The sequence below is a fragment of the Perkinsus marinus genome (assembly GCF_000006405.1).
Source record: "Perkinsus marinus ATCC 50983 genomic scaffold scf_1104296948436, whole genome shotgun sequence".
NCBI lineage: Eukaryota > Perkinsozoa > Perkinsida > Perkinsidae > Perkinsus > Perkinsus marinus.
Window position 1 is genome coordinate 81,004 of NW_003210195.1, and position 27,198 is coordinate 108,201.

The 27,198-nt window shown below is 50.9% G+C and overlaps 10 protein-coding genes across 10 annotated transcripts; 3 read left to right on the forward strand and 7 right to left on the reverse strand.

Moving 5' to 3' along the window:
• Positions 1 to 1,237: 1,237 nt before the first annotated feature.
• Positions 1,238 to 6,231, reverse strand: Pmar_PMAR005829 (hypothetical protein; the record flags this gene model as incomplete). Its single annotated transcript, XM_002778653.1, has 28 exons — positions 1,238 to 1,366; positions 1,521 to 1,667; positions 1,709 to 1,828; positions 1,874 to 1,983; positions 2,031 to 2,137; positions 2,182 to 2,284; positions 2,342 to 2,405; positions 2,456 to 2,587; positions 2,637 to 2,740; positions 2,791 to 2,902; positions 2,947 to 3,014; positions 3,057 to 3,162; positions 3,211 to 3,261; positions 3,304 to 3,445; positions 3,491 to 3,676; positions 3,718 to 3,813; positions 3,857 to 3,972; positions 4,020 to 4,126; positions 4,177 to 4,306; positions 4,607 to 4,682; positions 4,730 to 4,814; positions 4,863 to 4,964; positions 5,372 to 5,468; positions 5,514 to 5,703; positions 5,744 to 5,821; positions 5,864 to 5,957; positions 6,005 to 6,149; positions 6,193 to 6,231. 28 exons carry the CDS (start codon positions 6,229 to 6,231, stop codon positions 1,277 to 1,279), a joined length of 2,997 nt encoding a protein of 998 aa, XP_002778699.1. The 3' UTR covers positions 1,238 to 1,276.
• A 706-nt stretch (positions 6,232 to 6,937) lies between these two features.
• Positions 6,938 to 7,825, reverse strand: Pmar_PMAR005830 (Phosphatidylethanolamine N-methyltransferase, putative; the record flags this gene model as incomplete). The annotated part of the gene is made up of 3 exons (XM_002778654.1): positions 6,938 to 7,436; positions 7,477 to 7,586; positions 7,646 to 7,825. The coding sequence occupies 3 exons, from the start codon at positions 7,823 to 7,825 to the stop codon at positions 6,938 to 6,940; spliced, it is 789 nt and encodes a 262-aa protein (XP_002778700.1).
• A 787-nt stretch (positions 7,826 to 8,612) lies between these two features.
• Pmar_PMAR005831 (Kinetochore protein ndc80, putative) lies at positions 8,613 to 11,727 on the reverse strand. Its single transcript, XM_002778655.1, has 17 exons — positions 11,568 to 11,727; positions 11,415 to 11,525; positions 11,252 to 11,366; positions 11,055 to 11,201; positions 10,844 to 11,009; positions 10,731 to 10,796; positions 10,608 to 10,685; positions 10,438 to 10,565; positions 10,281 to 10,389; positions 10,120 to 10,233; positions 10,007 to 10,077; positions 9,842 to 9,959; positions 9,725 to 9,796; positions 9,397 to 9,549; positions 9,185 to 9,352; positions 8,738 to 8,858; positions 8,613 to 8,686 (listed from the first exon to the last, which is right to left on the reverse strand). The coding sequence occupies exons 1-17, from the start codon at positions 11,710 to 11,712 to the stop codon at positions 8,664 to 8,666; spliced, it is 1,905 nt and encodes a 634-aa protein (XP_002778701.1). The 5' UTR covers positions 11,713 to 11,727; the 3' UTR covers positions 8,613 to 8,663.
• Positions 11,728 to 11,941: 214 nt separating this feature from the next.
• On the reverse strand, positions 11,942 to 14,650 carry Pmar_PMAR005832 (cathepsin c, putative; the record flags this gene model as incomplete). The annotated part of the gene is made up of 15 exons (XM_002778656.1): positions 11,942 to 12,146; positions 12,194 to 12,313; positions 12,357 to 12,495; positions 12,542 to 12,651; positions 12,697 to 12,822; positions 12,868 to 13,008; positions 13,061 to 13,147; positions 13,337 to 13,363; positions 13,421 to 13,555; positions 13,601 to 13,818; positions 13,861 to 13,883; positions 13,925 to 14,029; positions 14,191 to 14,314; positions 14,401 to 14,538; positions 14,591 to 14,650. The coding sequence occupies 15 exons, from the start codon at positions 14,648 to 14,650 to the stop codon at positions 11,942 to 11,944; spliced, it is 1,758 nt and encodes a 585-aa protein (XP_002778702.1).
• A 376-nt stretch (positions 14,651 to 15,026) lies between these two features.
• Pmar_PMAR005833 (hypothetical protein) lies at positions 15,027 to 16,869 on the reverse strand (the record flags this gene model as incomplete). Its single annotated transcript, XM_002778657.1, has 9 exons — positions 15,027 to 15,101; positions 15,227 to 15,319; positions 15,976 to 16,142; positions 16,185 to 16,304; positions 16,351 to 16,465; positions 16,510 to 16,554; positions 16,598 to 16,662; positions 16,711 to 16,773; positions 16,821 to 16,869. 9 exons carry the CDS (start codon positions 16,867 to 16,869, stop codon positions 15,027 to 15,029), a joined length of 792 nt encoding a protein of 263 aa, XP_002778703.1.
• A 119-nt stretch (positions 16,870 to 16,988) lies between these two features.
• Pmar_PMAR005834 (U4/U6.U5 tri-snRNP-associated protein, putative) lies at positions 16,989 to 18,159 on the forward strand (the record flags this gene model as incomplete). The annotated part of the gene is made up of 8 exons (XM_002778658.1): positions 16,989 to 17,072; positions 17,132 to 17,247; positions 17,318 to 17,403; positions 17,453 to 17,517; positions 17,565 to 17,704; positions 17,745 to 17,843; positions 17,892 to 17,976; positions 18,025 to 18,159. 8 exons carry the CDS (start codon positions 16,989 to 16,991, stop codon positions 18,157 to 18,159), a joined length of 810 nt encoding a protein of 269 aa, XP_002778704.1.
• Positions 18,160 to 19,539: 1,380 nt separating this feature from the next.
• Positions 19,540 to 20,431, reverse strand: Pmar_PMAR005835 (potassium channel tetramerisation domain containing protein, putative; the record flags this gene model as incomplete). Its single annotated transcript, XM_002778659.1, has 3 exons — positions 19,540 to 19,614; positions 19,709 to 20,087; positions 20,136 to 20,431. 3 exons carry the CDS (start codon positions 20,429 to 20,431, stop codon positions 19,540 to 19,542), a joined length of 750 nt encoding a protein of 249 aa, XP_002778705.1.
• Positions 20,432 to 20,618: 187 nt separating this feature from the next.
• Pmar_PMAR005836 (hypothetical protein) lies at positions 20,619 to 22,141 on the reverse strand (the record flags this gene model as incomplete). Its single annotated transcript, XM_002778660.1, has 7 exons — positions 20,619 to 21,002; positions 21,047 to 21,225; positions 21,270 to 21,420; positions 21,471 to 21,590; positions 21,613 to 21,711; positions 21,758 to 21,929; positions 21,975 to 22,141. The coding sequence occupies 7 exons, from the start codon at positions 22,139 to 22,141 to the stop codon at positions 20,619 to 20,621; spliced, it is 1,272 nt and encodes a 423-aa protein (XP_002778706.1).
• A 599-nt stretch (positions 22,142 to 22,740) lies between these two features.
• Positions 22,741 to 25,698, forward strand: Pmar_PMAR005837 (partner of ralbp-1, putative; the record flags this gene model as incomplete). Its single annotated transcript, XM_002778661.1, has 15 exons — positions 22,741 to 22,820; positions 22,867 to 23,028; positions 23,076 to 23,247; positions 23,379 to 23,492; positions 23,544 to 23,646; positions 23,688 to 23,847; positions 23,948 to 23,997; positions 24,050 to 24,123; positions 24,170 to 24,295; positions 24,342 to 24,459; positions 24,512 to 24,639; positions 25,085 to 25,189; positions 25,236 to 25,389; positions 25,435 to 25,529; positions 25,675 to 25,698. 15 exons carry the CDS (start codon positions 22,741 to 22,743, stop codon positions 25,696 to 25,698), a joined length of 1,665 nt encoding a protein of 554 aa, XP_002778707.1.
• A 28-nt stretch (positions 25,699 to 25,726) lies between these two features.
• Positions 25,727 to 27,105, forward strand: Pmar_PMAR005838 (conserved hypothetical protein). Its single transcript, XM_002778662.1, has 9 exons — positions 25,727 to 25,930; positions 25,982 to 26,065; positions 26,108 to 26,235; positions 26,280 to 26,329; positions 26,376 to 26,503; positions 26,553 to 26,626; positions 26,672 to 26,777; positions 26,823 to 26,938; positions 26,990 to 27,105. Exons 1-9 carry the CDS (start codon positions 25,741 to 25,743, stop codon positions 27,056 to 27,058), a joined length of 945 nt encoding a protein of 314 aa, XP_002778708.1. The 5' UTR covers positions 25,727 to 25,740; the 3' UTR covers positions 27,059 to 27,105.
• The last annotated feature ends 93 nt before the right edge of the window (positions 27,106 to 27,198 follow it).

Consider the following 27,198-nt stretch of genomic DNA (forward strand, 5'->3'; position numbering starts at 1 on the left):
CCCGGATACTATATAATTCTGTTGTTATGTGGGTTCCGATGTATGTCCGAGTTCGCTAAAAGACTTAAAATGTATTATGTTCTATGGTTGTGGAGTTCACTATTGCTCGGTTGTACACGTGTTATCATATGTTAAGATAGTATGATAGCTTGTCATTGATGATCTATTAATGACGAGTATCATGTTCTCTTCTGCTGTGTTTCACTTGTGCTCGAGCCATTAAATCTCAACCGTCTTCTCATAAAGGATGTATTGTCCTTGGGTTCTCTCTTCCCCTTTGTGGCGATAAGGGGCGTTCTGGTATTGGTTCCAGGCCACCAGAACTTGAATCTCGAAGTTATTTCTGTTGCGGCTCGAGGTCGTTTCTGTAAGATTAAATATGATGTCGACTGAGATGAGTGGTACGTTGTCTCGAAACAGCTTCCAATATTTTTCTCTTCGGTGATTTCCATTCGGACCTGTGGTATCTTCTGTTGTCCGCTGTGTTGTTCTGTGGATGATGTATCTCATTCCATCCTCTAGTTACAACCTGTATTGGAGATCAAGTTGTGATTCACGACTCGTCATTCAGTCTTCCTCCGTGTTAATTTTATTCTCGGGATGTCAGTGTGTGTTGTGTTCAATGTTGAACAAAGGTAATCGAGCGCAAAATAGAATATCAGTCGGTCAGCTTTGTCACTGCTTTTGAATACGAGTAGACGAAGTTCGCTGATAGTAATCTTGCGCAGATTGTGCGTCCACATATGATGAAAATTTCAGAGCAGAAGTGAGTTCGAAATTTCTTGTTGATCAAGAATATATTAGTGAGAAATCGGATCACTTTTGGCGATTAGAATAGCGTTACTCATTTTCATGAAGTTGGCCAGGGATCTATAGTCCACGTGAATGCTTGAAGTGGCATGGTTACTAACAATAGCCAGATATCAGAGTGACACACCCATTCCGAGCTGTATCTCAAGGCTTCTGGGGTGTCCTGGAAGGTTTTCGTCTGCTTAGGTGTGTTCCATCTGAAATGAATCACCCGGTGATTATCATCGCAATGGAGATCCTTGGAAGCTCCGGGGATTGAAGTAGTAGGTCAGCTCACACCCTGCCATGTTTCACAAGCTAGAGAGGTTTCAGACGAATATGGACTGTTACACTGTCTTGTGACAATGGAAAGGTCCGAGCGCTTACACACTGGCCCTGGGACTAACTCAAGACTTGTCTACTTATTCTTGGCATGTTCATATCCACTTTCGACTACAGCTGCATTCATACAATGAATTTAATCAGACTAGGCTGTGTAAGGTGTTGTCAGGTTGGTTGTGTCAACCAACAGCTTCTCTCCGTATCCGCAAACCGTTCCGGCTCTTCGACGAGGGACCTGTACAAGAGGGGCTAGTTGCAGATGGTAACGAAAAGGAAAATAGTCAAACGCTCAACAACTCATGACGCTCATATGCTATTGATATCAAGAATTCGAATACACGCCACACTAGGAACGACAACTATCAGAAGTTGGATGATGGGATGGCTACCATTATTTTCATCGCACCACTATCCTGGAAGTTGTGAAGATCGATCCTCAACCGAGCAGATAGGTCAAAACCGATAGGGACTTTAACCGTGTTGGAGTCAACAGGAGACTCAATGCGGATTATTTGAGCTCCGAGATCAGCGATGACCTAGAAGACCAGCGATAGCGAGAATAGTCTCGAACAGCTACTCGGCCAATCCTCTGCCCAACATAGGAAGGGCCACTGATGCTTATAACGTAAGCGCCAGGCTCTACTGAGGTCTTAACTTTCACGAGCGAACCTCGAGCTGGCTTCATACTAGCAGGCACCTGATCAGGCCAAAGAGGAGCGGCAGTTCCCTTCAAGTGAGTTACTGTTGCAGCTAGGTGGCGCCGAAAACGGTCATCGGCATTGTTGTTACCGGCAAGGAGCTCGGATATACCAGTAGCATTCGCACTTGGATTGACTCGTGTTGATAAAGTACCTGCCACTCAGATGATCACAGATTAGGCCAAGCCCACGGGGCGATACCAGCGACGAAGCCTTCATCCTTCCAAGGAGAACTACTCGGACCACTCTGATTCTCACCGACCTTCCCCACCACCGTCTCCCGTCTAGCTCTCTGTGCTTGGAGAACCCTGGCATGAGCATATCTCCCTGGCACTAGAGGCAGGCCTCTCACTCTTTCCTCTCCATACTCCTCTGTGGCGACTCCCAATTATAGCAGCCAGAGACTATGCGAGCCGGATCGATCTCACCTTCCCATTGATAGTGCTGTGTTGACGCTAAGATGAGGCTCTCAGAACACGACGGACCTCGTGCTAGTTAGAGACAAAACTCACGTAGTTCTTCCTCCTCTTGGCTTGAGGCCTCTTCTGAGGGCGTCTCGTTGTCGGGAGACGGTACCTTCATCGGAAGTGGCTCCTCCTCTCACACAGCAAGCACCGCCGCTCCACCTGATTCTCCTTATCCTCAACCTCGGGGCATTGACTATACTCTCCGATAGTTGATCGGGGATGGCTGGTCAGCATCTCGCGGAGCTCCGCCTCGGTGATTTCGGTAACAGCCTTGGCGGCTTTCTCTGATGCCTGAGCTAGTCTCCTGGACCGATGGGCCCCGTGATAGTCCTAGACTCACCAGAGGCATCCCAGGGACTCGCCAGAGGGAAATAGTGCCATCGAGAGCAACAGCAGCTATCGTACCGTTATCAAGCCAAGCAATGCCGTTGGGTGCTGCTGAACCTGAGTCCTTCCTTCCCCTGGACGGCCGATGTGGAGACCTCCCGAACTACCATCAGTCTTTCTATGAGCTAAACGTTCACCACTAGCAGCATCAGCGACTTCAACAATACCAGCTGCCTTATCACAGAGGCACAATAGACGCCCATCAGGAGATCCTCTAACCTGTAGCAGTAGACTGTCAACTTCATAAGTAGAGTAAGCACTACTTGTTTGGGGCCTGCTGATCCTACTCCACAATACGGAGTATTCCCCAATGCACTATTAGGGCGGCTGCCTAAGTCAACACAGTACGAACAGTCCAGCGATGACGAGCTACCTCTGGTGCCAGCCAGAACGTTGAGCTCAGTACAGACCTGAACTGCTTTGGAAGGCAGTCTCCAACGATTGCAGGGTAGAGTCATCGTTCTAGCGATTTCCAAGACCTGAGGATTCGCAGGTTGATGATTGCATGTGGAAGGAACTTCGCTCGCCTTGAGAGTCTGTGGGATCCTACTGTGTGTAGAAGTATCGTAACAGAGCACCTGTACTGACTTTTCACACACTCAACAGATGAAAGAGGGTACCTGGCCGTCGCGGCTGCTGCAGGTGAGAAGACATAGTGCTGGGAGTTCCGTCTTGGCCTCCTCCGCTTGCTGAGCCAAGGTTCGAGGATTGACCATGCGGCGACCGGAAACACTGGATGCCACTGGGGTACCATGGACCATCCTAAGGGCACCGCCATAGACTCAGCAGTGGCAGACAGGACCTCACTCGTGAATAGCATGGTGACTTTCAACAGGCACTTGTTCTGAAGATGCCTCCGAGGTCGTCACAACAAACATGATGTTATCAACAGGGCACATGTGACCGTGTAGGGCATCCTTCTTAGCCACTAGTGAATCCGCCTCATTCACTTCTTCGTTCAGGGGCACTGCACTTTTGAACGTCAAAAGATACCTGTGGGCTCACTCCGCCGAAATAGAAATGTGTCGACTCACCCAAGACCATCCTGACAACCTACAGCACAATGACCACCTAGGGGTGACAACTGGCATGCAGTTAGAGGAGCTGCTTGGCTGAGCCCTCTAGTGTACCTATCGCTACTGTCCATGAAGTCGGGTTATGGTACTCTCTTACTGTACGATAATGTTGTCGGCACTGAGCTGGTCACTATTCAAGTCGAAGATGGCGAGGTAGCCGTTACTGTAACCAACTGCTATCCTCACAGACGGCCGAGAGCCCTCGGTATTCACCTGGCCAACAACAGGACTGGGCTCATTGCCAGGTGCAGCAGACTTACAGCATCGATACAAGTGACGGCCAGGGTGTGGTCGATGCCGCTGGCTCCGCTGAGGAGCCGTGTTGGAGGCAGTGTGAATGTGAGGGTCAGGGGCTTCTTAGAGGGATCTGATACTGACCCTGATAGGGCCCGAGCTCGAGTCTTGCTGCCGGCTCACACAGGCTGTGGTAGATATAAAGCATACCGCCATCACTGCAGCCCACAGCAAGGATGGACCCAGCAGCAGCAACACAGGTACACGGTGCTGATGGTGCCGAGGCGAGCAGGTGCCCTTGGGGGCTCAAGTCCTGACCATCGACAGTGTCCAGCGAAATTCGAAGGCCTGATTATAGCGATTCGAACGACGACACCCCAGTGTCAGAATATATGTTTACTTTTATCAGCTCCTTCACGGATCATAGAAATTAACATACGAACTAGGGTAGAGTTTCACAGAACGTGAGGATTTCCGAAGATTTCCTTAAAAGGCTTTTATATTGTCACTCACATGTGCGTATTTTCCTACAACGCCAACAGAAATCATAGTCTAGTCTCAAGGGATCGTTTCGAGAACGAAAATGAGGAGTTTGCCAACATACTCGCACCACCTGTTTGTGAAGGTCACAGCGAGTGTCCAACACAGCAGCATACGGGTTCTCAGCTGTTTGAAGAGTTATAGAGTGCCTGCACTCACGAGCAGCTGAGGGTATGGTAGGCACCCTCTTGCGAACCTCCACAAGCTGGCACCTATGAGCCGCTCCCCTACTGGTGCCACACGACGGGACTTGGTCTGGTGCTGGTCACCAAGGATAGTACCTCGCAAGAGCCCCAGGTCTCGTAAGAAGATATCGGCCCCCTTCCTACACCATCCGTTCTCCTGTAAGGCCACAACGCGCTTCCTTAGGACCTTCAAATACACCACTGCCAGCCCTTCGGGGCCTCCTCTGGTCTCAAGCTCGACCGAACCTGGGAATGGGCGTGCCCACTGAGGAGGCACTTCGGGTAGCTCTCACGGAGGCAGATGTGCCCTTCGGTGAAGTAGATGATGCCGTCACCACTGCCAACCACCAACCTATATGCCGGGGGCTCGCTGCTGGGTGGGAAGGCGAAGTTGCTCACTTTTCTCTATTATATGGCGCTCGTTCCACACAGGCCAGGCTAGTTATGGTATTGCTTAGTGCCCCTGCGGCTTGCAAGAACGTTGAGGTCTTTGTGGTACGAGGAGTTGACGAGGTGCTCATCGGAGCGGTCGACCCCGGGAATGATACCCTAATGGATCGTACGGAAGGCTGATACCTGACGTTACCACTACTAGACGGGGCTTCGCCTCGAATGATCAAACCTGCTGAGGGTCCACACCTTCACCATCCTACCATGACCGAAAATCGCCCATTGGTAGGCGTCTTCGTGTTCGAATAGAGGGAGACTACCAACGACCTCTGCAGCAGCACAAGTGGTAGTACAGATAGGCTAAACACACTATATATGGCCAACGTTTGGTATCGGGGGAGGCACCTTCTGAGACCCTCGATAGGAGCGAGCAGCACCCAAAGATGCCCTTCGTGTTGGTGCACATCGGCCCGCCTTCCAAACAGCCATAACCTGCTTTTGCGAGCCGGCTCCTACTGAGCAGAGATATCCATTCGTGCCGGGGAGCCAGCATAGGGTAGAGATGGCAGGGGAGTCATGGAAGGCCAAGCACAGCCTGGATAGACAGTTAGTAGCTGCCACCGAGGGAATCTTACATGGGTGTAGTGATGACCTCTACCGAACCGAAGCGATGAGGATCCCACACGTGAATGTCGCTGATCTTGGAATGGCCCCTGAGAACTGACATCGACACACGAGAGAGCATGTGGCGTGACCTCCTGCATTGCCCTGATGCCATAAGCTTCACGTCTGGGCCATAAGCCAAGGCACTGACTAGGCTAGTGTGGCCAGTGTATGCACGCTGCTTCCCTGAAGGAGAGGAAATCAGCAACAGCGTTGTCACAATGTGGTCCCACCTGTATCGGTGTTCATAAGAATGACTATATCACCAGAGCTGTATGCTACGATGTCGTCATCAATATACTGGAGATCCCCAACCCTACGGGCACTGCCCACACCGCTAGGCCATCCAGTTTGTTTGGAACACCGCCCAGAGCCGAGCTGAAACCATTCGCTGGCGGTCGTGACTCAACAGCACCCTCACCATGAGCTGTAGCTCGAGAGAAGCGAATGACTGTGACATTGAACGACGGAATTGATCCTGCTCAAACATGGACGCTGTGACGTTTCATTTCATTATGAATGATAGCGAGTTGGTGCTAGCCGTTGGGCCCGAGAGGGATGCTGAAGTGATTCTGCTACACGGTTGCCCGTAACAACGAACACGCATGTTAGCATCTGCGTGTACAGGATAATGCGTTAAAGAGGCAGCGTGAGAGTCAGACAGTGTGTGGGCCATTTTCTCGAACGTCATTCAAAGCCCTTTCCGATACGGCTGGCGTCCTTATCTAACCTGACCCGCTGAACGATGCAACAACTGCAGTGAGGATACCGGAGAATTGTGCCTAAATCCGTGGCCATGAAGTCGCGTCGCGCGTCTGCATCGTGTGATCATCGAACAAACCAACGACACGTGGCAGATGCGCTGTTGGACCCGGTCCTGTGTGCGCGAAATGCGACCTTGATTGTGAGTAACTTCACTCTGAACAGTTCCAGCTCAGCAACCTTCAACGTCACGAGCGCCGACCATGGAGATGATAGAGTCTATAGGACGTTGTCTTATTCATGTCACCCACCTGTAGTAACCTCCCGTGACTACGATCCTACGATGCACATGCCCGATCTAAATGATCATAATGAGAGACGATATTGCTACCCTACCGAGAGCCCCGCTGTATTGACATACAACTTAATCAGGATATGCCGGAAACAACATCGTCTCTTCAGAATCATGTTGCAGTAATAGCATCGGCTGAGGGCTCAGCGTCGTCAGCATCCGGATGGGCCTCGCATACGATGTAGTAGGTCGCTCCAAAGTGCTTCCTCTGAACTTGAAGTACTCTCATGGCTGACTGCTTCACCAGGCGGAGAATTTCTCGGTTGTTATAACAGCCGAATTTCTCAACGTGTTTAATGAGCGTATTATGCAGGTACTTTCTGAACATAGGGTAGGTGCTCTGACCGTGCTCGAGGAGGAGGACCTTTCCTCGACAGACTCTCTTCATCTCCTGTAGCGTCTCAGTGGGGTCCTCGAACGAACAGATACCGAATGTGTCGACCACCGTATCGAAGCTCTTATCGGGGAACTCCTTCATACGAGCACAATTACCACTCTTTAAATACAACGGTATTGGATCCAATAGATGCCGTTTTTTCTCCGCTGTTTCCAACATCCTCCGACTGAAGTCAATCGCCGTGACTGACTTGACTTGTTTGGCATTGTAAAACCTAATTAACGATGAAATACCACACTTCTCGATAATCTTACTGGAAGTTCCGTCCAGTACCCACAGCGACTTCTAGGACATCCCCCTCAGCATTACCGATGAGCTGTCGTCGCCATCGCGTTATGCCCATCAGATACTCATCTAGTCTCACCTGACGGAGCACACTAATACGATACGATGTTGACAGGAGCTCGCGAGAAGAGCACTCACTTTATAGTCCCACGTTGTGGCAACTTCGTCGAATATTTTCCGCCGTCTTCTCTCCGTAGGCAAGTCCTCATCCTTATACCTCTTTTTCCGGGCTGCGAAACCATAGTTGCCGATATACATGCCCCCGATGAGGACACTGACCGTGCCTAGTGTCGATGCGAAGACTTTGGCATTGGACATAAGACAGCAAGGAGGGATAATAAACGCTGAGCACCTACACTCTATCGATCAACATGATACTATTTGATAAAACGCTCAACACTATGGAGCCATACCTGAATACTTCTATCCGAGCTTTCCGAGCTGGTACATTCTCCACTGAAATAATCAAAGTCAACCTGCTAAGGATTAAACCCGTCGCATGGAATCACAGTCATGATACTCGGTGATAAGTCACCCGGCCTGCCGACAAAGTACGCCCACTATCACCAACGTGACGATTTTTGAAGGGTCGTAGAATTAGCAGCAGAGGAGGAGACCAGACTCCCTCCCACAGAGCCCTTTCGATGTCCCATTGTCCCTCAGATACATACGCGATTAGACCTAACAAAATATTCGTTAAGTCATCGGTTCCCGCGAACCACCCCCCACCCCCCCAGGCGTATCAGTCATCTTCGGCATGAACCTACTAACTTGCCCTTCTAACTTGCGGGAGTCGTTCTTCGGACACGCCCCTCAAAGGAGCAAACCCAAACAATGATAAAGTTACCAATATCACTCAGCTCGCCTGAGTGATCTAAGACCTGTCGACTTCGATGAGGGATTCCTCCCGAATTCTACTGACTTCATCATCGAACTTTCCCCCCTACTCTCTCGGAAACCGCAGAAACGATCTCCTTTCGATCACACTTGATAACTGCCATTTACATGAGACAAGACCTCAACAAACTAGAGGCAGCATACCGTACGAGCCAATCCCATCGATAACTCGGTGACCAACAAAAGTTGAAGTAGAATTGATGAATTACGAAACGTGCCTTTGTGGTAGCTGCATGTCCCCTTGCATTCAGCATCCTAATTAACCGCTCCGTATTGGGAGCTCTGAATTGCAACACCGTCACTCGCCACGAAATGCATCATGGAGGTACCAACCTTCCTGCATCCGGGCCAGCTCGTCGTCCAAGCATTGGTCTAGATCGTCAGCTTTCTTGAGGCCATGCTCGACAATCGAGTTGATAACGTCTACAGCCGCTTCAAATCGTTGCTCATATACCTCGAAAGACGATCAATCAACACTGACCATATGACGTTAGTTCGAACGCCCAATACATAGTTCTACCACGGACGCAGTGGGTTGGCATTCTCCTCGAACTAGTGAATACAGGCACAACAACTTTCTAAAGAGAGAACTGCCAAATTCTCGTTTCTGGAGTAGAGTTGGAAAATATGTCAGCTTTTCTCTTGGGAATTCACACGCTAATCTGTGTAGGAGTGTACAGAAACTAACAAGAATCTCCTAAAATTTCCTCAGAATTTTTCATATTGTCACCAACACTTGTAGCTGACTATGTGCATATTGCAGAGTGTGGTTGTCTTCACCTTCCGTTCACGAACCGATTGCTCCGTGCGCTCTTCCAAATCTCGAGCCTCTTCCTTAGCAGTAGCGGTGTCTTCAATCACCTTCACCTTCTGCGCCTTGGACGACTCATGCAGGTGTTTGCTCTGCTTATCAAGCTCGACCAAGCGAGCCTCCGCATCGGCTACTGCCTGAGAATATCCGATGGAATAGAGACGAGGAAAGCGTGGGAAACCTTCTTCTCTGAGTCGGCCCTTTCCTTCAAGAGGGCCTCTCTGGTTTCCTTCCATTCAGCCTCCTTCATCGCCACAGTCTTGATCTCCTTCTTAGCCTTCCTCAGCTGCTTGTCAGCTTGCTCTCTGCTTTCAACGTACTCTCGTAGGGCATCCTGTCCAGCACAGTGTCGGAATATACCTCCGCTTCTCTCAGCTTCTCCTCACTGATTATATGCAAGTCGACATACAAATTAGAAATGAACAATTCCCAAATTTTCCTCAGAATTCCCATATCGTCACCAACACACGTAGTTTATATAGAGCTCACTGCCATGCCTCCCCCTCTACCTCTGCCTTGTTCAGTTGCTTCCGCGTGTCCTCAACTCTAGCGTCCACCAACGATTCGATATTCAGACCGGGCTGAGGGCATGCATCTCGTCAAACTACTTCAGCTGAGGCGCTCACTGCAGCTAATGATCCAAAACCTCGTTTGAGGAACTCAGTAGCTTCTGGATTGAAGTTGGCACGAGGTATCGCTGGGTGCCCTCCCGCCCCGATGCACTCATTAAATTGGTGACACAGTCTGGACAAGTAGTGAACCCCCTCTCACCCCCAAGCACATGCCATCACCTTTGAAGCGTATCCTGCTCCGTACGTAATTGGGCATCCTCGGCATTTGTGTCCGAATCACATCGGGCTATCTGAGCCATTCCTCCCGATTCGTACACCCCCCTTTACCCCACCTGTTCCTGCAAGTGGCGTGCCTCCTCATCCAGCCGCTTCGAGCGAGCCAAGAGCTGCGCTAGATCCTCATGACTATACGTTTGGGCATCGACCCGCTGACTGAGCTCGTCAATCTAAAAACCATCACAATAGAGGATATGCCCTTGTCAGTGACAGAGACCCGATCCCTCAATTTTTTCTCCTTTTCCTTCTCCCTCGCCGTCCTCTCTTCCCACTTCTGCCTCTCTTCAGCCGCTTCCTTTTCACGCCTTCTTAATTCTCCAACTTCACTGCATTAAAAACTCTTACCATGTCAAAGTTCAACTACACTGTCATACCGCTCCTTCTCCGCAACACACCCACGTATTTCCTCGTTCTTCCTCTCATACTGCTCGGGGTCGTCCAGATCGCCACTTTCCTTGATCTTCTCTATAGCCGCCTCATTGTCCCCGATTATTTTCAAGCACTAACCACACGATCACCCACACCTACACTCCTCTGCAGTCACCTTCGCATTTTCGCTCCTCAGCTCTTCATACTGCGCCCTAGTCAGGCCTTCTATCTTGTCGAGCATCGCAGTCTCCTCCTGAGATGGAGTGCTCCTCAGCACTCAGTACCAGACGCTCCCCACCAGTGTTTCGGCCTGGCCCGCTTGAACCCAAGAAGTATAGGCCGTACCAAGCGCCTTCTCTCGAGCCTGAGGCGATCCCATACAGATGGCAATCTGCCCGAGGTCTCGGGTACCCGACAGGTATCAGAAACTGAATTAATTCGCTCCCTCATCCTGTCCGCCTCATCTGCCTCTTCCACCAGCCAACTGAGCAACCCCAGGAGGGCAGGCCATGTGGTGATGGCCCCAACACTAGCCAGGGCTGACTTGGGCACATCATAGGGATACAACAGCTTCGTCCTAAGATGAAGTTATCAATAACATTCTGTATAGAGACGAACCCACCTGACGATTGAGATGAGGTCCTCAGGAGTGCTCTTCTTTTGGGGAGCAGAGACGATCAGGTTGGGATCAATACGCTCCAGCAGGAACTCGCAGAGAGAGAAGAACTCCCTCGTCGAAGGGCTGTCGAACCAACCAGGCTTCATACGACTGAGGAGACGTCCACATTGTAAGAATAAAGATCATCCGCATCACATTACTCTGAACGATAGCCGTGCTTGCTTAGATAGGCATACACATACTCAGCGCACGCCTTCCTATACCCCTTGCTTTGGAGCGGCCTCTCGTCCTTCAGGCGTACTGTCCCGTCATGACCTTCACACAGCAGCACCAGCATTCAGTCTGTCAGATCGAGGGTGCTACTCCTAGGGGGATCCAGCAAGGTTGCTTGAACAGGCTTTGGGCTCAGCGAGGCCTGTAGGCCGGTATGGCTCGTCGGAAGGGCCGTCTGGTAGAGGTCACGTACAGCCCCACCTGTACGACACTACTCATTCTCACAGACTAGCTGGGACTTACTCTTCGCGCCACTCCCAGGTTGTTGTTGTTGCTGTTGTTGTCGCTGACCAACACTCTTCTTCCTTGTGGTTTTGGGAGCACTCATCGGGTTGATGGTAACCCTACGAGGGGCCTTCTCCGACCGTGCTGGTGTCGTTGGCTCCATAGTCGCTGTAACGCTGAACAACCAAAGTAGTGATACTAACCCTACGGAGAAGGTGCATCCCATCAACTCATGAACGAAATAGCAACGACCCGTATGGCAGGGCGTGCTCATAGGAGTAGGCGGACATAGACCAACATCGTGTTAGCATACCCATCATTCCCACCTAGTGTCGTATTAAGACTCAACGCAACCCCACTCCCAGCTGTGTGTACATCGGCTCCTGACATGTTCACGTCCCGTTCTTTAGCGTCCTCTTCCAGTACTGGAGGAAGGACGTACCCATAGGGTAGTAGGGGGAGCTCTCACACATACGACCAGTGAGACCATGGCTATCCAACACTGCTCGGAATTTCCCACGGCACATGTCCGGTTCTACCCAAACCGAGCCGCTCTCGAGACCAGCAGCATCAGTACCACGACGCAACTTAATGTACCTGCATACATTCACTCGTCAACCAATTCTAACTCAACGACCACTCACCCTCCTCCCGGAAGGGACGCACTCCAGCTGTTACGAATGAGCCAATATGGTCTCTCATCACCTGTGCTATAGTCCAACTCCGAGCCCCACCCAACGAGGGCAACACTATGATCAACATATCTGATGAAATCATGCAGATAGAAAGAGCAGAGTAACTGCCTACTCCCAGCCGTGTATTCCAACTGTGAATGCGTCCAGAATAGATCCGCTCAGCTTGGCCTCGTCCAGAGCTGTCTTCACATCCTCAGAAAATGCCCCCCATGACTCGACCGCTCTAGCTCTCACATAAAACACTCCCGATGCTGAAGGAGCTCCAAGTATTCCCACAATGGGTGCTTCCACTCTTACCACCATCCGGGTTGATCTCCGGTGCCAGGTCCGACACATACTTCATCGTACATCGTGATTCCCGCAGAGTCTTCAAGACAGGACCAATGTCACCCGAGTCAGTTTCGATCCTGCGACAATGTCATGTGTACCTACTCAGCCTTCCAGCTGCTCACGTGACTCCTATAGTGTCCGAATCATTGGCCGCATGAATAGAACTCCGATCGCTCTCTGTGGCCCTGGACATCGTGTACTCTGAGTCCTTAGCATGCAGTGATACAGTCAGTGGCCCGAACTCATACCTAATCTAAGCCATCAACTACGGGATCGAACCTTACGTATATTACAGATTCCTCATCATTTCAAGCTCGCTGCACTGTCCATAAAAACCTCCTACATATCCATAGTCCTTAGCATACCACACTTCGTCCGAATCCTTGAACGCATCCTTAGGACACGAAGGCACGTCTCCTCTATAAGACGTGTACCTGCATAAATTCAAGTCATACCATAACAACGTGAAAGAGAGCAGAAACCTACGGCAGCTTGCTCTCCTCGATGATACCAACTTCCTGTGCATGCCGAAGAGCGAGGACTTCCAGGCCGCCATTACAAGCCTGGTTGTACCTGGCCATGGGGAAAACATGTCTTCTTATCAAGCCCAATAAAATACATCGAATGAAATTGCCTACTATATCCTAGTTACTGCAGGGTAAGTTCTAATCCTGACCGACCAAAAATATGCCAGCTAATAGAGACCATGAATCACACTCTTCCCGGCCTTAAGAGAAGCCGGTTGAACCCCCAAGAACTCACCAGCTGCAGGCTAGGACGGATTCCGTACTCAATTTAATAGGTTGTGCTGTAGCATTGATGCCCAGACCAATAAGCATTATCTACAAGGGGAAAGTCCCATCCAGTAGGGATAGGGGAATTACATTGATCCTCGACTGTAATGCATAAGTCGAAGCTATAGCATAGCAGGAGCCACATCCGCCTTGGTCAACCAAAGGGACATTCCAGCTACCACCCATCCTGAGACAGGAGAGTTAATCACATCAGTAGTAGATCGACTCCCACTTCTTCCTCCAGTCCCAGTCCATCGGCAAAGGGTCATACAGCGCCTCTCCATCCTTAGTATCGAGTTCGCTTATACCTCTATCAATGTTGCATGATGATCTATAAGAATCTGGTTGATGCCAGCTGAGCAGCTGTAGGAGGTCCGAAGCAAGAGGACTCCTGCGACTGAGCTCTCCACCACCCAGAGCCCCTCGCATCCCACGAAGCCTCAGACGCTCCTAAGAACGCCGCTGATACCCGCTGAACCATGAGAGTACTACTTGTTTCAGCCTCATTGCCTGTCCTATAAGCAAGCTCCGATAGGTTATATCTCCGCTGTCGTACCCGCCTCCCCAACGAGGAGATCTGTCAAGGGACGACGATGCTGGAGAGGGGGCGAGCGCTGATTGCGGCGTGACTTTCCGACCGTACCAACAGCCATAGTCAAACCTGAGCAATACAGTGGAGAGTCCCTCAGTGGCATGCAAGCAGCAGCAATTACACTTGGGGATCCGCGGAGGCAACGTGGTACCATCCAATAAAAGTCTCGCCGCACAAACCTGTCGCGCGTCATGAAATTAGTGGCCGAAGGACTATACGGTACAACTTACTCTCCCATCCCTTCACCCGACCGTCAGTGTCTTCGTGAGCATCTTCATCATTGAAGCATTCCTCGCCGGACCCGCTACATCTATACCGGGAAATTGCGAATAAAGACGCTGCCCCGATTCGAACCTGCGCCGAGTAGCATAGCAAAAGCGACACTGGCATGACACCATTACAAAGCAGACCTTGGGGGCTCACACGCCTTTCTATATTACCTCGAAGCCCTCATCGAAAACCATGCCCCAGGTGCCCACCAGACCACTAGTATTAGCAGCCAACTGATGTCGATTATGCTGCGTAGCCTCTGCGTCGTCGATTAGGATGAGCCTTGAGCTAAGCGTTATGTTAAAGGTCTGAAGCCACAGAACGATGAGGACTTCCCCAGTGACACCCTCTAACACTCACCCGGGACTCCGGAAAGTACGTATATTCAGAGAGATCGTCAACATCATTGAATGCCCTCATAAACTTGCTAGAATACCCAGGAGCTGATACCCCACAATACGGGTCCCCAGGGTTCCTCGTGAAGGACGGTACTGAACATACGAATATTAGTTACAAGAAGGGGCTAAAGGGCCGTCCTCTCACCAAGCGAAGCGTTGTTAACTTCAGAGAGTCTAAACGTCCACAGCCCGGCAATGTCGCTCATTTCACAGTGCACGGGTAGATCTGCCTCAACACTCGTGATCAGGACAGTGACCAACAGGCCGCCGATGAGGCTTCGGCCGGTATACATTCAATTCAACAATGTGATAAGTGAAGTAATGGCTGTAGAGTATAAGCAGTGTCCACCTCACGATACACCCCAAAGTTCTATTGATAACTCGACCCTATCATAATATCAAGCTTCAACGTCTCGAGACATGATGGCAGCAGCAAAGTCACAGAACTGCTCATAGCTGTCAATTACCATGGCCTGTTGAGTCCCATGAGCGACACCTCTTAGCGTGTACCCTCCTCGTATTGTGGTGGCTTGCGATGAGTAAGATCCTGAGCTGAGCATTTCCCGATCAGAGCTGATCGGTCCCCCTCCCGTCCTACCTGTCGGACACAATCAACACTCAATGCCTTGTACTCTCGTAGGGATGCAAGGATGCAGTCTCTATTAGGACTGCTAGTAAGCGACCGCGAGCCCTACCACACTTAGTCACTTGTGCTCCTCCAACACCACTACTGTCATACACTAAGTCGTCTCGGCCGACTCAATGTTCTCCGACTACCACGAAGAGGTGTCCATGACCTTTCCCTCCGTGCCGCGTGCTGCTTCATCCGCTCTAGTCGCTCCAACACAGTGTACAACATCCGTGTCGTCGCCTAAGGCTGGCCTCGCTGATTAGTACCACACCCGCCCCAACTTCAAGATTCTTCGTCAAAGCCCGCACGTATTCATCATCATCACAACGCAGCCCATTAGATGCATCCAGTAGGCACGGCATCCCTTGACACATATGTTCACCTAGCCTCGCACTATAAGCTGACGTACGAAGGCTAGTACAATAAGGCCGCCGCCGCCGGGGACCCTCAACCCGCGGCTCCCTGTTCTCAACCTTTCTACCCATACGGGACTTCATCACAGCAACTTGAGTAGGCACCTAATACCCACTTCAAACAACACTGATCTTCGTAGCGACCAACCGGCAATCGATCCTCGAAAGGGAAGGCCGCATCTCTAACACTAATGCAAATCTTAGGTGTCCACAGCTCCGTCTGTGCACTCGCCAACAGGTCTCGAAATACAGCTGATGCCTATCACTGCGATAACGACCGCTGAGAGAGTCATTTTATCCCACCTTGGCAACTTGAGTGCAGCCGTCCCCTTCGAGACACCCGTCGGTCCGCAGGCCTTTACTATCTAGAGCGATCCACTGCATCACCATGCCGCTGCCAAACCTCTCTCCCACAGCCCGAACAGGGACCACACACTCCCCAGCCAAGTATGCGTCTGCGTACATCTGACCTAGCGCGACAACATCGGTATATATGCGATGCCCTCGCCTACTGCTTCTCGTGGAAGTAGCCGGGCTCGCAGGTTCAGAGTCATCACTGGCAAACGACTTCAACGTTCGCTCGGTCCCAGTCGGCATCACTGGCAACTCCTCTAGATTGGAAAGATAGTCATCTGGAGAGCTCCTATGAGGAAGTTCATAGCCGGTGAGTACTACTACCTGTATCCAGCAGCTTCTGAACAGTTTCCTTGTCTCGAGCGGCGTAAAGGGACACACGAAAAATCGAATCAACGTTGACGAAGACTGCCAAGTCCGTGAGAGGCAGCTGCATTATCTGCAGCACCACTACTGAGGCCACCCACATCTGCAATGTCCCACCTTGAAGGTCTTCTCAAGTGCTCCTGAGTGCCCAGCGTCGTGCACCTAAGCACATAGGAACATCTTTCGAGCGGTCAACTGTACTAACCTGCAGTATGATGAACAGCGTCCACGTCGGGTTGACCTCCCTAAGCCCCTTCGAGTCATCCTCGCCTGGAAAATGTCGCATTCCTACCACTCCTCGAGCAAATCATGGCTCACTTCGCCTCGGAGTGTCCAACATCATAGGCTTGCTCATGCTCACCACAACGTCGCCTCCGCCCTCTAAAAGGCAGCCCCTTCGTTCAAGCGGTAGTAGTGATGAGCCCTACTTGTGAAGGCCTTGGGGCGCTGGGACTCACGGCTTCCATGAGCTCCCATCAAACTCACCACACAGGTCCAATGCTGCGCCGATCACATGCCACTAGAAGGAAAAAGCGCTCGCCCTAAGATTAGCGCGCGCCCACAGGTGTGATCAATTCGGAGAAGAGTGACTTAAAATGGCCCGAGAGGATCGAGTTCGACGACGAAGCCGGACGCCGTCCTCGCACAGGAAGAGGCGACAGTCACGCTCTCGCTCTAGGGTAATGAAAAGACGGTCTTGAGCGGTCTTGAAAATTGGTGACGCTCATCGTAATCTTAGAGCGACTCGGCCCCCTCGAGCTTCTCCTCCTCATCACGGAGTAGGTCGCAAGATAGACGCAGTAGGAAGGAACACCGACGGTCGAGGAAGGATAAGAAAAGGGAACGAAGACGCCGGTAGGCAGTGACCATCAAAATTCGCCACGAAATTCCAGGCTGGTCGGTCGGTACTTCAACTTACCTTTAGGTCTCTCTCGTCCTCGAGTAGCGACTCTTCTCCAAAAAAGAGGCATCATAAAAAGAAAAAACATCATCACAAAAAAGATAAGAAAAGTAACGACACGTCTCCTCCTCCTCTTTTTGGCGAACGTAGTCACCACAGGTGCTCCATTGGGCGCTGTGACCGAGCAGTATGGGAAATACGGTATCATCAGAAATGAAGACCAGGTTAGTTCAGAAGGGACTTGCGAGGCTTCCGAGCTCTCTCGACTCAGTACAAGAAGCGGGCCGAATTTCTAACATGGTTGGTAGAAGTGAAAGGAGTCGACATCGAAGCTCTCTCACATGTTGAGGAAAGGAAGCTCTTCGAAGACTTCGTAGAGGACTTCAATACGGCGACCATGCCCAGCAAGAAGTAAGCTCTATTCGCAGGGGTTGTAGATAGTCGCTACAAGGTACTATGACATCGCGGCTTGGGAGGCCCGACAGGCCGCGAAGAAATCCAAGCACAGCAAGCGCGACAATATCACTTTTGATGATGAGCGCAGCAGAGCGTAGTACAGGGCAGCTAGGTGAGCTCGGGAGTATTCCCACCTGCTCAGGCGCGAGATTCAATCAATGAGGGAAGCCCGGACCGAGGAGGTTACACGCCAAACCTTCGACGTTATGAAGAAGGACCGAGATCTGGTAATAAACACTGGGGAGGGGTTGTGTCGGTCGAGACGGAAAGTTCAGGTGCGTGCGATGAAGGAGCAAGAGGATGCTCGTAATGCCGTTAAATATCTGCACAAGGCGGGCCACCACGATGCAGCTGAAAAAATTGCTGATAAATTGCGACCTGGTGAACCAGAAGAAGAAGATCTTGAGTAACGTTTTCTGACCCAAAACGTATCCTTGCGTTTTTAACAATGTCATTTTATAAGTAGTGTTGTTGCTAAATATTCTTCATCATCGCTGCTGTCGAAAGACCAGGGGCTTCTCAATAATGTATGTACTTAATCCAGCTCTCGCCTCTGGTCGTGGCGCAGGTGATGCTGGTTGTAGCGGGGCTAGGCAGATGGTAATTCTATTGGACAGTGTCCGAAGCATGCGCCAATGAGTCAGAACTGATAAGTTCGTTGTCCTGAATTTCCACACTGTTTTGCTGTGGCTTAATTTTGAAGTGGCTGTATCAGCTGGAAGACGTCATCGATCAGACGATCCAGATGAGCATCGTTGACTTCTTTCTCGTAGATCATGCGAGTGGCTACCCATTGCAATAGACTGCAGGGGAGCAGTGCCCCCGAGTGCTGTACTACTCGAAAAAACTGGTTCGACTATTGAGTCTGCCGGGGTTATCAACGCGTTCATATGGACATCAAGTGGGTGGATCTACTTCTCTAGCAGCGAAGTGTAGCTATAGTCTATAGCGATTCACTATAGTGATGTTATCAAGATTGCCCAGCCCAGTAGTTCCCTCATCAACAAATTGAGTACTATTTACACTCCCGAGACGAATGAAGGCGAGAAAGTGGGGAGGATTTGGGAAGTGAGTGCTACGGGACTGAGGTAAATGACTTTAGATCTGTTTGATATTCTCCATTTTCGGGTCAGGAGTATGATGATGAGGAGGCATGCTCTATGTCGTCCATCGACGACAACTCCGGGTTGAACCTCCATTCATGACTTCATATGGCCTGATATACACTCATAATACTACGAGGAGGACTTGCCCTTTTAGGCCTAAGGGGGGGGGGGGGGTTGCGGGCCCCAATCCCGTGTGATGTTACTGCCACTAGCATGGACTAGTCGGACTAAATCACAGATGTTGTCGAAATTTGATCCAGCTCTCGTACGTAACAACGCATCACTGTCACTGAATGTCATCTTAAATTTTTTCATCAAGCCAACACTCCTCTTCAACATCTGATCGAACCCACCTGAACTTTCTCATCATACCTATTAATAACTGATGTCGTTATCATCTTTGAGTTGTTGATGTGGGTATAAGGAGTATATAACACAACAAGCGTAGTGAAGAGGCAAGAGGTCACTGCTGGTTTCTGTAGACAACCAGGCTTACAATTATATACCAATAAAAAAAGGGATGAATGATGAATATGTGCTTGATATCAATCTAGTTGGACAACAACAATCGGATAGGAACGGTTAAAGCAACTTTCGCACCAACGAACGAAGCCGTCAGAAGAGACATGCGGCTGCCAAGGCTCCGCGGGCCGCCTTGAACAGGGGACTAGTCGGGCGAAGGTGTCACCAGCAGAACGTACTGCTGGACTGCAGAGACTGCAACGTGAGTACTCGGTTACGATAAAGGTCGGACATAATCTGAGAGACTCCTTTCCCACCTACAACACTGGTCGTGGGCCTACCTAATAGACTTGGCTGGAACGCCATAAGAAGCTAGGGTCTCTAATAGCACATCCCCTAGGTCCGCTAACTCCTCTCTTGTGGAGCTGCGTATGTCAGTAACAGTCTGACGACTGACTTGGTTGCACGTAATTGCCACCATAGGGCAGATAACGGCTGCTGTTTGAGTTAATATAGGTAGCAGAATCTCGAATGTCATGGCATCTCGCCGAATACGATTCTGATCGACCTCTCGTTGGGCCTTGAGCATCCGCTTTTCCTCTTGTAGCTGAGCGAGACGAGTGGAATAACGTGCGTCGATTTCTTCTTTGTCTGTCTGGCATTTTGCTATCTTCTCGCGAACGTCGTCGAGGACCAGACCAACAGCCTCGCGAACATTATTCAGAATTGTGTCACGTACAACACGGACATCATCAGGTAAGGCAAAATAACTGAGCAGGAGCATACAACAACAGAGGACCTCCCAATTCCTAGCCTACCTGGCTTCTCGACGGACTGCCTCTTCACTCACTGTCCAAGGGATGCAAATCTCCCCATTGCGGTACCAGTTTAATATATACTCGAAAAGAGCACCATCTCGATCGATAAAGACGGATGGTGGCGAGGCCACCTTTCCCGTATCATCCTTGGAATCGTTCTTTGACATCTTCCAATCCTCAGAGACCATCCTCGAGAGCATCGTATCGGGGTACTTGTCTAAGGTGGACTTCGTCACTTGGTAGATCTTCCCACCAACGCTTAAAGTGATGACATCAGACGACAGGGAGGAGGTCATAGATGGATGAAAGAATCTTTAGGGTGACGGTGGAAGATACAGAATAGGTTAGAAAGCGAACACTTGACGAGGCATGAGACTGGTATGAGAAGTATTACAGTGCTTCAATATCAATGTAGCAACATCAGTTTGCCATGTAAAGTTCTAATTGTGTTACATAATAACATGAAAATTAATATGATCTAATTCAATGGGTAGGCGTGGTCTGCATGCCTTGCATATAGCCATTATATGAGTTTTCGTTGGCAGTACACACCCCATTAGGGAACATGGTCTGCCGTGCTGACCCTGACGTCTCAGAGGTGTTCAGCTGTTGGATCGACTTGTCCGAAACATTAAGCACAAACTCATCAGGAGCGAAGGGCACTGGGGCCTTATACAACTGCAGCAGCTCGCGCACTGGCACGCCAGGTGGAGTACGCTTGATCGCGCTCACAGGCACGACCGATGGCATTTCCTTCGGTGGAGGCTCGTAATAGACCATCCTGTTCTCCTTGATGATCTTCTCGCATTCTATCTTCACTTTACTCATAATGTTACCAACAATAAGCCGCATATGCGGCGCTGTCACCTACACCCGATGCTCTATAGGCCGACCAGACCAATGCTTCCTACCTCTTGCAAGGCAGCCTCTGTTTCCTTCACTGCAGCCATGGCACGATCAGCCCAAGCATTGGCGATACCAAAGTGCTCGACCTCGAACTCAGACGAGGCCATCAGAGTGTTGGCTCGAGCTCGATACAAGGGACCGACGACCGAAACGTGATTGACCAGATAGGCTAGTCCATCAGAACCTAATCATTCGTCAGTAGCGACTCTAGTATTCCCAAATGCTCACCTCTGAGCGTTTGTTGCACTGGTCTGGCATCAGCATCAACTTGCATGGCCAGCTTCGCTAGAAGGTTCTTCGACCCTGAACGGCTCGCGGCCAACTCGAAGGCGCAGATTTGCCCGCATAGATGGCTGTAGCTGCAGAGACCTCCAAGCACCTTAGAATGAGTAAAGTCCCTATGGGCTTCCACTATGTAGAGGGGCCCACTCGAGGGTCCAACTCAGGGATGGCAGCTGCCATCGTGGTGAGGGTGTCCCGACATGTCTGGAAGGTTGTCGAGGCCTTGCTGCATATCTTAGCTATCTGCAGGGCCAGGGTCAAGGGAACCTGTCATTCACATGGGGCGTACTTCATCAAGACCAGTGGTGAGGATCTCTCCACTGCTCGAGTCCACAACGAACTGACGGGCTGCTTGGTCGAGCAGGGAGCATGCGTAGACGAATAAGGTCTGACCGTGAGCGCAAGGGAACTATCGGTGGCTCTCGTGAAGCTACCATAGTGATATCGATACCGATAGCTTGAGTCGATGTCTTCGCTTCACTGGGCTCTACCACCACTTCAGGTGTCAGCCCTGACCTCCATCGTATAGTGTACTTCCTTTTGAAGGGGATGGTCTTGGACACCTCAGCCAGCGCCAGAAGACCGTTGATATAGTCTACACAAGCACTGAAGGGAAAACACCATCAACGCAAATTGTCCGTGGGGGGCTACTTCTGAACATCGCTGGGCGGGTGCTTGTTAACAAGATGTGAATTGAGGTCACTACGGAGACTAGTCATGGCTCTGAGCTTGATGGCCGCGGGTGAGTCGATGAGCGTCTCGAACCTGAACTGGGCCGCGTCGCCGCCAATCGATGGGAGCTGCACTGGCAAGATCATAGTAAGGTGAGAATCTTGGGGTCCAAGATAGCCAAGCTACTATTCGCCGATATATTAAGGACAGTTCCACAGATCTTCCTAAGCTGCATGCGAACCCGTTGGCGGAGTAGCTCCAAAAGCTCAGCCCAACGTTTCTCATCCGCTAAGGCGCTTCCAAAGTATCCGGACTCTGTGGCCGTTTCGAGCTGAAGGGCGAATGGGGTAACGTCGGGCAGGGCAGCCAACAGACCCCACAATGACAGCTATAAATCACTTGAGTAACCGCCGTGTGCAATGCGATATGCACTCTAAGCAGGAGGGAACTAATGGAGATGGTGAGAATGACCCTGCACGCACGCGTGCGCTCCGAGACTGCACGCATGCGTCAGTAGCAAGGTCTCGGGTTCGAACCCCAAGCTCGGCATTTTTTCACACGCGCGACGCATTACCCGTTAACTTCAGCCCAGGGTCAGTTTTTACATGTACTCGTTGGTACAGAACTCGCAGATGTATCCCAACGTGCAACCCATTCCAGGTGGGGTTGTCGTAACTCCATCGACTTCCTGAATGACCCAACGCGTGCAGGTATGTACCCGTCCAACGTCGCAGCTGTTCCGTCTATGGCTGCCGTCCCTAGCGGCCTCGTTGGGACCAATTTGGTTGCCCCTCGGGTGTCACTGTCACCACAAGAAGAGGCCTTGTAAGTACCTCACCAACTAGGTCGGGTTGATTACTGGTGTTGTCAGCTATCCTATGCTTTTCCGAGTAGCCAACAAATCTGGCAAGACTAGGCTCAGCGGGAGTGAGGCGGCTGACTTCCTAGCGAAGTCCAAGCTCTCTCGGAAGACCCTCCACGACATATGGAACCTAGCAGATAGCGACGACATGGGCGATCTTAGCCCTTTCGAGTGGGCGGTCAAAACAAGCGACTGCACTGAGTGAGGATCTTTCTCAGTTTCTATAAAGCATGCCGACTAGTGGCCCATGCTCAGTCCGGTGTCGTTGTTATTACTCCCCAGCTATTGAATGTAGTACTGGATGGCTCTCTGCTGAGTCCACGCTCATCGCGTCAGATGGAGCCTCCCGTCCTCCCTGTATTTGAAGGCATTGAAGCTGACGAGACCACCGTGAGGAAGTCTAAGTCGCCACCTGGTGGTACGGTGGAAAGCAGTCTGAGTCCAATCTGGCAGCTCACCCGTAAGGCTGGCTACTAGACTGCGTGATTAGTCCTTCCTGATATGTAGGCAAACACCTACAGAAGTACACCGATGTCTTTCGCTCCCTGGCCAAGGACGGTTTTGTCGGCGGACTAGCGGCCAAGAATTTCATGTCGAAAAGTCACGTCGGCCAGAAGGATCTTTCCAACATCTGGGTACTATAGTCGCTCTATGAAGTGGTAATAGGAGTTTCTAACGCCTCTCAGGATCTCGCTGATAAGGACAGGGACGGCAAGCTAGCCTACAGCGAGTTTCTAGTTGCCATGCATCTCATCTCGAGAGCTCGGGAAGGATACAAGATCCCTGATAGTAGGGCGGTGGAAAGCACCGTGAAAAATGTCCTATTGTAGAGCTCCCACCTGCCTTGAAGGCAATCCTTACAACACCTCCCGAGATGCCCTCATCTGATGCCACTCTGGGCCGCCCGATGAGCACGGGGGTCCTACCTCAGGCCCATGAGACGGAGTCTGCCAGTCCAGTACAGCAGGAGGTCAAGCAAGGCAAGCAGCGGTGGGTTATTCTATTGCTGTTGCATATGTCGCATGTCAGAGAACATCCCTGCGACCTCCCCGGCCCTGGGTCAGAATGAGCAGCCTAGTGCGTACGTCAGGCCTTCTTTGGCGGGCTCCTACAAGTTTGACGGTTCTTCGCATGATATAGGTCGTAGCAGTCTACTCAGGGGGATGCGCTTCTCATCTAGTGGTGTGGTCAGGTTTTGGGTCCAAGGCCAAGTTGGACACTGGATACGATGACAACGATGCAGCCAGCCCTGAGCTTGAGCAAGATGTGAGCTCGAGAGGGGCCCGCAACTCTTTCTGACGGTACTCGTTAGTTCCGGGACCAACGGGCTGAACTTGCAAGGCAATTAGCTCGGAAGCAGGACGCAGATAGAATGCTTAGCGAGGCTAGGGCCAGACTAGAGAGCCTTCGAAGCAAGAGGAGGGACTTGGACAAAAGGGTATTACCTCCCTTTAGGGTCGGCACGTATTATATTCGTGTTGTAGTACACTGACGTGTCGGCGGCCCTGGAGGGTCAGCAGATGGCTGTATTATCGACTAAGAGACAGCTTGATGAGGCAGTGAAGGAGATCAACGATGTGAGGCAGTTGGCGATCCAGGAAGGTAGTACTGCTATCGGTGGGAGGGCTCGAGGGAGGAACTTCTGTTGCTTCAGGGGAGCCACTCGCGATGGACTCGGCTGATGTGGTGGCTGCGGTGCGGTCCGAGAAGGATAAAGTGAACAGTGCTGATGCTAAGATTCAGGACTTGCGGGGACAGATCGACAGAATCAACCGTCAGAAGGTGGGTCAGGGGCCATCACCAGTGTGGGAAAATATTCACATGCCCAACTACATGTGTTGGTGACAATATGAAGTTTCTGGGAATTCTTGTTGGTTCGGGTACACTTCTACCCGAGTTCATATATAAACTTCGCTAGTTAGTGAGGAAACGTCTGAGCTTGGCTGAGGAAACTGATTGTACAGGGTGTCCTAAAAATGTGCTTTTTTGAATAACTTTTCATTCGAACGGTTTTCCTACAAGAAGGTATTCAAAGAAAAACACTCGTCTTGGGGTGCCCTGTATATTCCTCATAACCAGGATTTCCGTAGTACGATGATTTCTGGACTTTAGCTTCTCATGGGGGCAGTTCAATAGGGACAAAAAACGGATGGCGTCAGTAGCTACCGCTTCGTGGCCACTTCCAACCCAACCTCAATACTCATTAGGGGCAGTTCATGTTGGTCAGGAGGATCTACAGTCGCAGAACGCAGTATGGCTGGAGAGGCAGAGACAAGCTGAGCAGGACAGGACTATGCTGATAGCAGCTCTGGAAAAGGAACGGGCAAACCTGGTGAGTCGATATAGAGTATCGGGGGTAGAGTCTACGTCCTTTGTAGGCATCAGTGAGGGCAGAAAGACTGCGGACTTGGGAGCAGCGACATGAGGTGTCCAAGGATATCACCTCGATCAGCGTAAAACAGTGGCAGGATACTACTGGTAGTGCGCCCAGGATACCAGACTCGTCTAAAGGGGTGGCAGCGAGCGGACAAGGTAATGACGATGATGGTGGTTTCTAATCAGTCTAGTGCTTGTTAGGAGCGGCTTATCAGTCCCCAGTAGATGCGAGGAAAGGAGTACCAGCAAAGCAGGCCTCTCCTGTGGTGACTGTGAGAAGGCTGGGTGACCCTATGGTGAGCACTGGATTCTATTTCGAATAGTCAATGGTTGGTTTCCTTCAGCAGCAACAAGGAGGAGCGAAAGGAGGGTGGACGACATTCGCATGAGGTGGTTTCGAGCTGTTACTTTTTCATCATCATCATCATTCACCAAGTACAGTTTACTCGATCGGGCCTTGAGTAGAGTGTTTTCTCAATTGAGCATGGCCATCAGTGTTCTCATCATATGTCTGCTACAGTAGCACCACAGCTGAATACATCTGATGAACTTATCGAGGCAGGCTTCTTCCCGACGGTTCCGATTGCTTATACGGACAAGGACGCGATCCTATACGCATTGGGAGTGGGCGCTACTGAGAGGAAATACGTCTATGAGAAGCATTCTGACTTTGCGGTTTTGCCAACACTCATTTTTGGTAAGTGTCGGGGAAGCACAGGCGTGGACCGCAGTAGGGTGGCGATCTCAGCGACGACATTCAAGGGGGCAGAGTCGGCTAGGACGCTACCCTTCCCACCGCCTCAATTGCTTATGGACTTGGACGTCTTCAAAGGTACTCGGCTGTCTGTTGACCAGCAGGACTAGTGCTGATCAGGGAAGGTGATAGTCGATGCTGAGCGCAGCATGGAGGTGCTCCGAGGGCCGTTGCCAGTGAGCGTCTCATTGGATGACCAGTGGGTGATGAAGACTAGGTTCACAGCAGTGACCCCCAAGAAGGCTGGGGTAAGGTCTTGGGCTTACTCATCCGTAATGGCTCCTTTCCTCAGCTCCTCGTGGAAACCGAAACTGTCATTGTGGATGAGCTCGCGGGTGATGAGTAAGCCTCGATCGTCTCAGGGGAGGGATCAGTGGTATTTGCACAGAGTCATGCGACTGACCAACTCGGTGTTCTTTCTGGGCAAGTCCGACTTGATTCCAGCTGGGGTGCCTACTACGACCAAGATTACCGTTCCTGAGCGGTCACCAGACTACACTAGGGTCGAACATACGAGTACAGTCCTCCTTGCATTCTGGGTGTAGTATTACCTTTCTTGTGGTAGGCCCTCACCAAGCAGATCTGTACAGGCTCAGTGGCGACTACAACCCTCTGCATGTCGATCCTGTAGCCGCTCAGGTGAGCGCTTTGTTCCAGTGGAGTGCCCATAAGTAAACTTGTTAGTCCTATGGTTTCGACCAACCCATCTTGCACGGGCTCTGCACACTGGGCTTTGCGGCTAGGCATGTCATCGACGCCTGTTTGGAAGGCGATGAAAAGCGTCTCCGCAGTGAGTGCGTAGTGTATGTACTCCTTATGAGCTCAATGGGCTTAGGTTTCCGCTGCCGTTTCACCAAGCCGGTCATACCGGGGGACCGTCTCAGGACTGAGATCTGGAAGGAGTCTGATGGTCGCGGAGTTTTGTTCAGGACTTGGGCGGAGCGATGCACGGTGGTGATTTTCTCGCGCTCTTATAAGCTCAGATGTCCATTGTGTTTTCAGGAAGGAAAGACTACTCCTGCTGAGCCTGTTGTAGTCCTAGATAGTGGAGTAGCGCAGTTTTTCGAATAGTGTCCTCGGGCACGCTTTGACTCATCCTCGAGATTTTTCTCAACTGTTTGTCAAGCCAGGTTTCTATCTCCTTACGGAAAGCAAGCAGTAGTACGTGTTCGTCAATCAGCAGCAGTGTGGTAAAATATGCACATTGTCAA

What these genes read in the sequence shown, in the direction of transcription:
- Pmar_PMAR005838 (XM_002778662.1), top strand. Translation starts at nt 25,741, where the DNA reads ATGTCTGCTACAGTAGCACCACAGCTGAATACATCTGATGAACTTATC. An exon ending in CGATGAAAAGCGTCTCCGCA is followed by an intron (nt 26,778 to 26,822) that starts GTGAGTGCGTAG and finishes CAATGGGCTTAG; the next exon opens with GTTTCCGCTGCCGTTTCACC. An exon ending in CTTGGGCGGAGCGATGCACG is followed by an intron (nt 26,939 to 26,989) that starts GTGGTGATTTTC and finishes TTGTGTTTTCAG; the next exon opens with GAAGGAAAGACTACTCCTGC.
- Pmar_PMAR005831 (XM_002778655.1), bottom strand. Translation starts at nt 11,712, where the DNA reads ATGGAGCCAACGACACCAGCACGGTCGGAGAAGGCCCCTCGTAGGGTT. An exon ending in AAGCACGGCTATCGTTCAGA is followed by an intron (nt 11,202 to 11,251) that starts GTAATGTGATGC and finishes ACGTCTCCTCAG; the next exon opens with TCGTATGAAGCCTGGTTGGT. An exon ending in TGTGTTGCGGAGAAGGAGCG is followed by an intron (nt 10,390 to 10,437) that starts GTATGACAGTGT and finishes TTTTTAATGCAG; the next exon opens with TGAAGTTGGAGAATTAAGAA.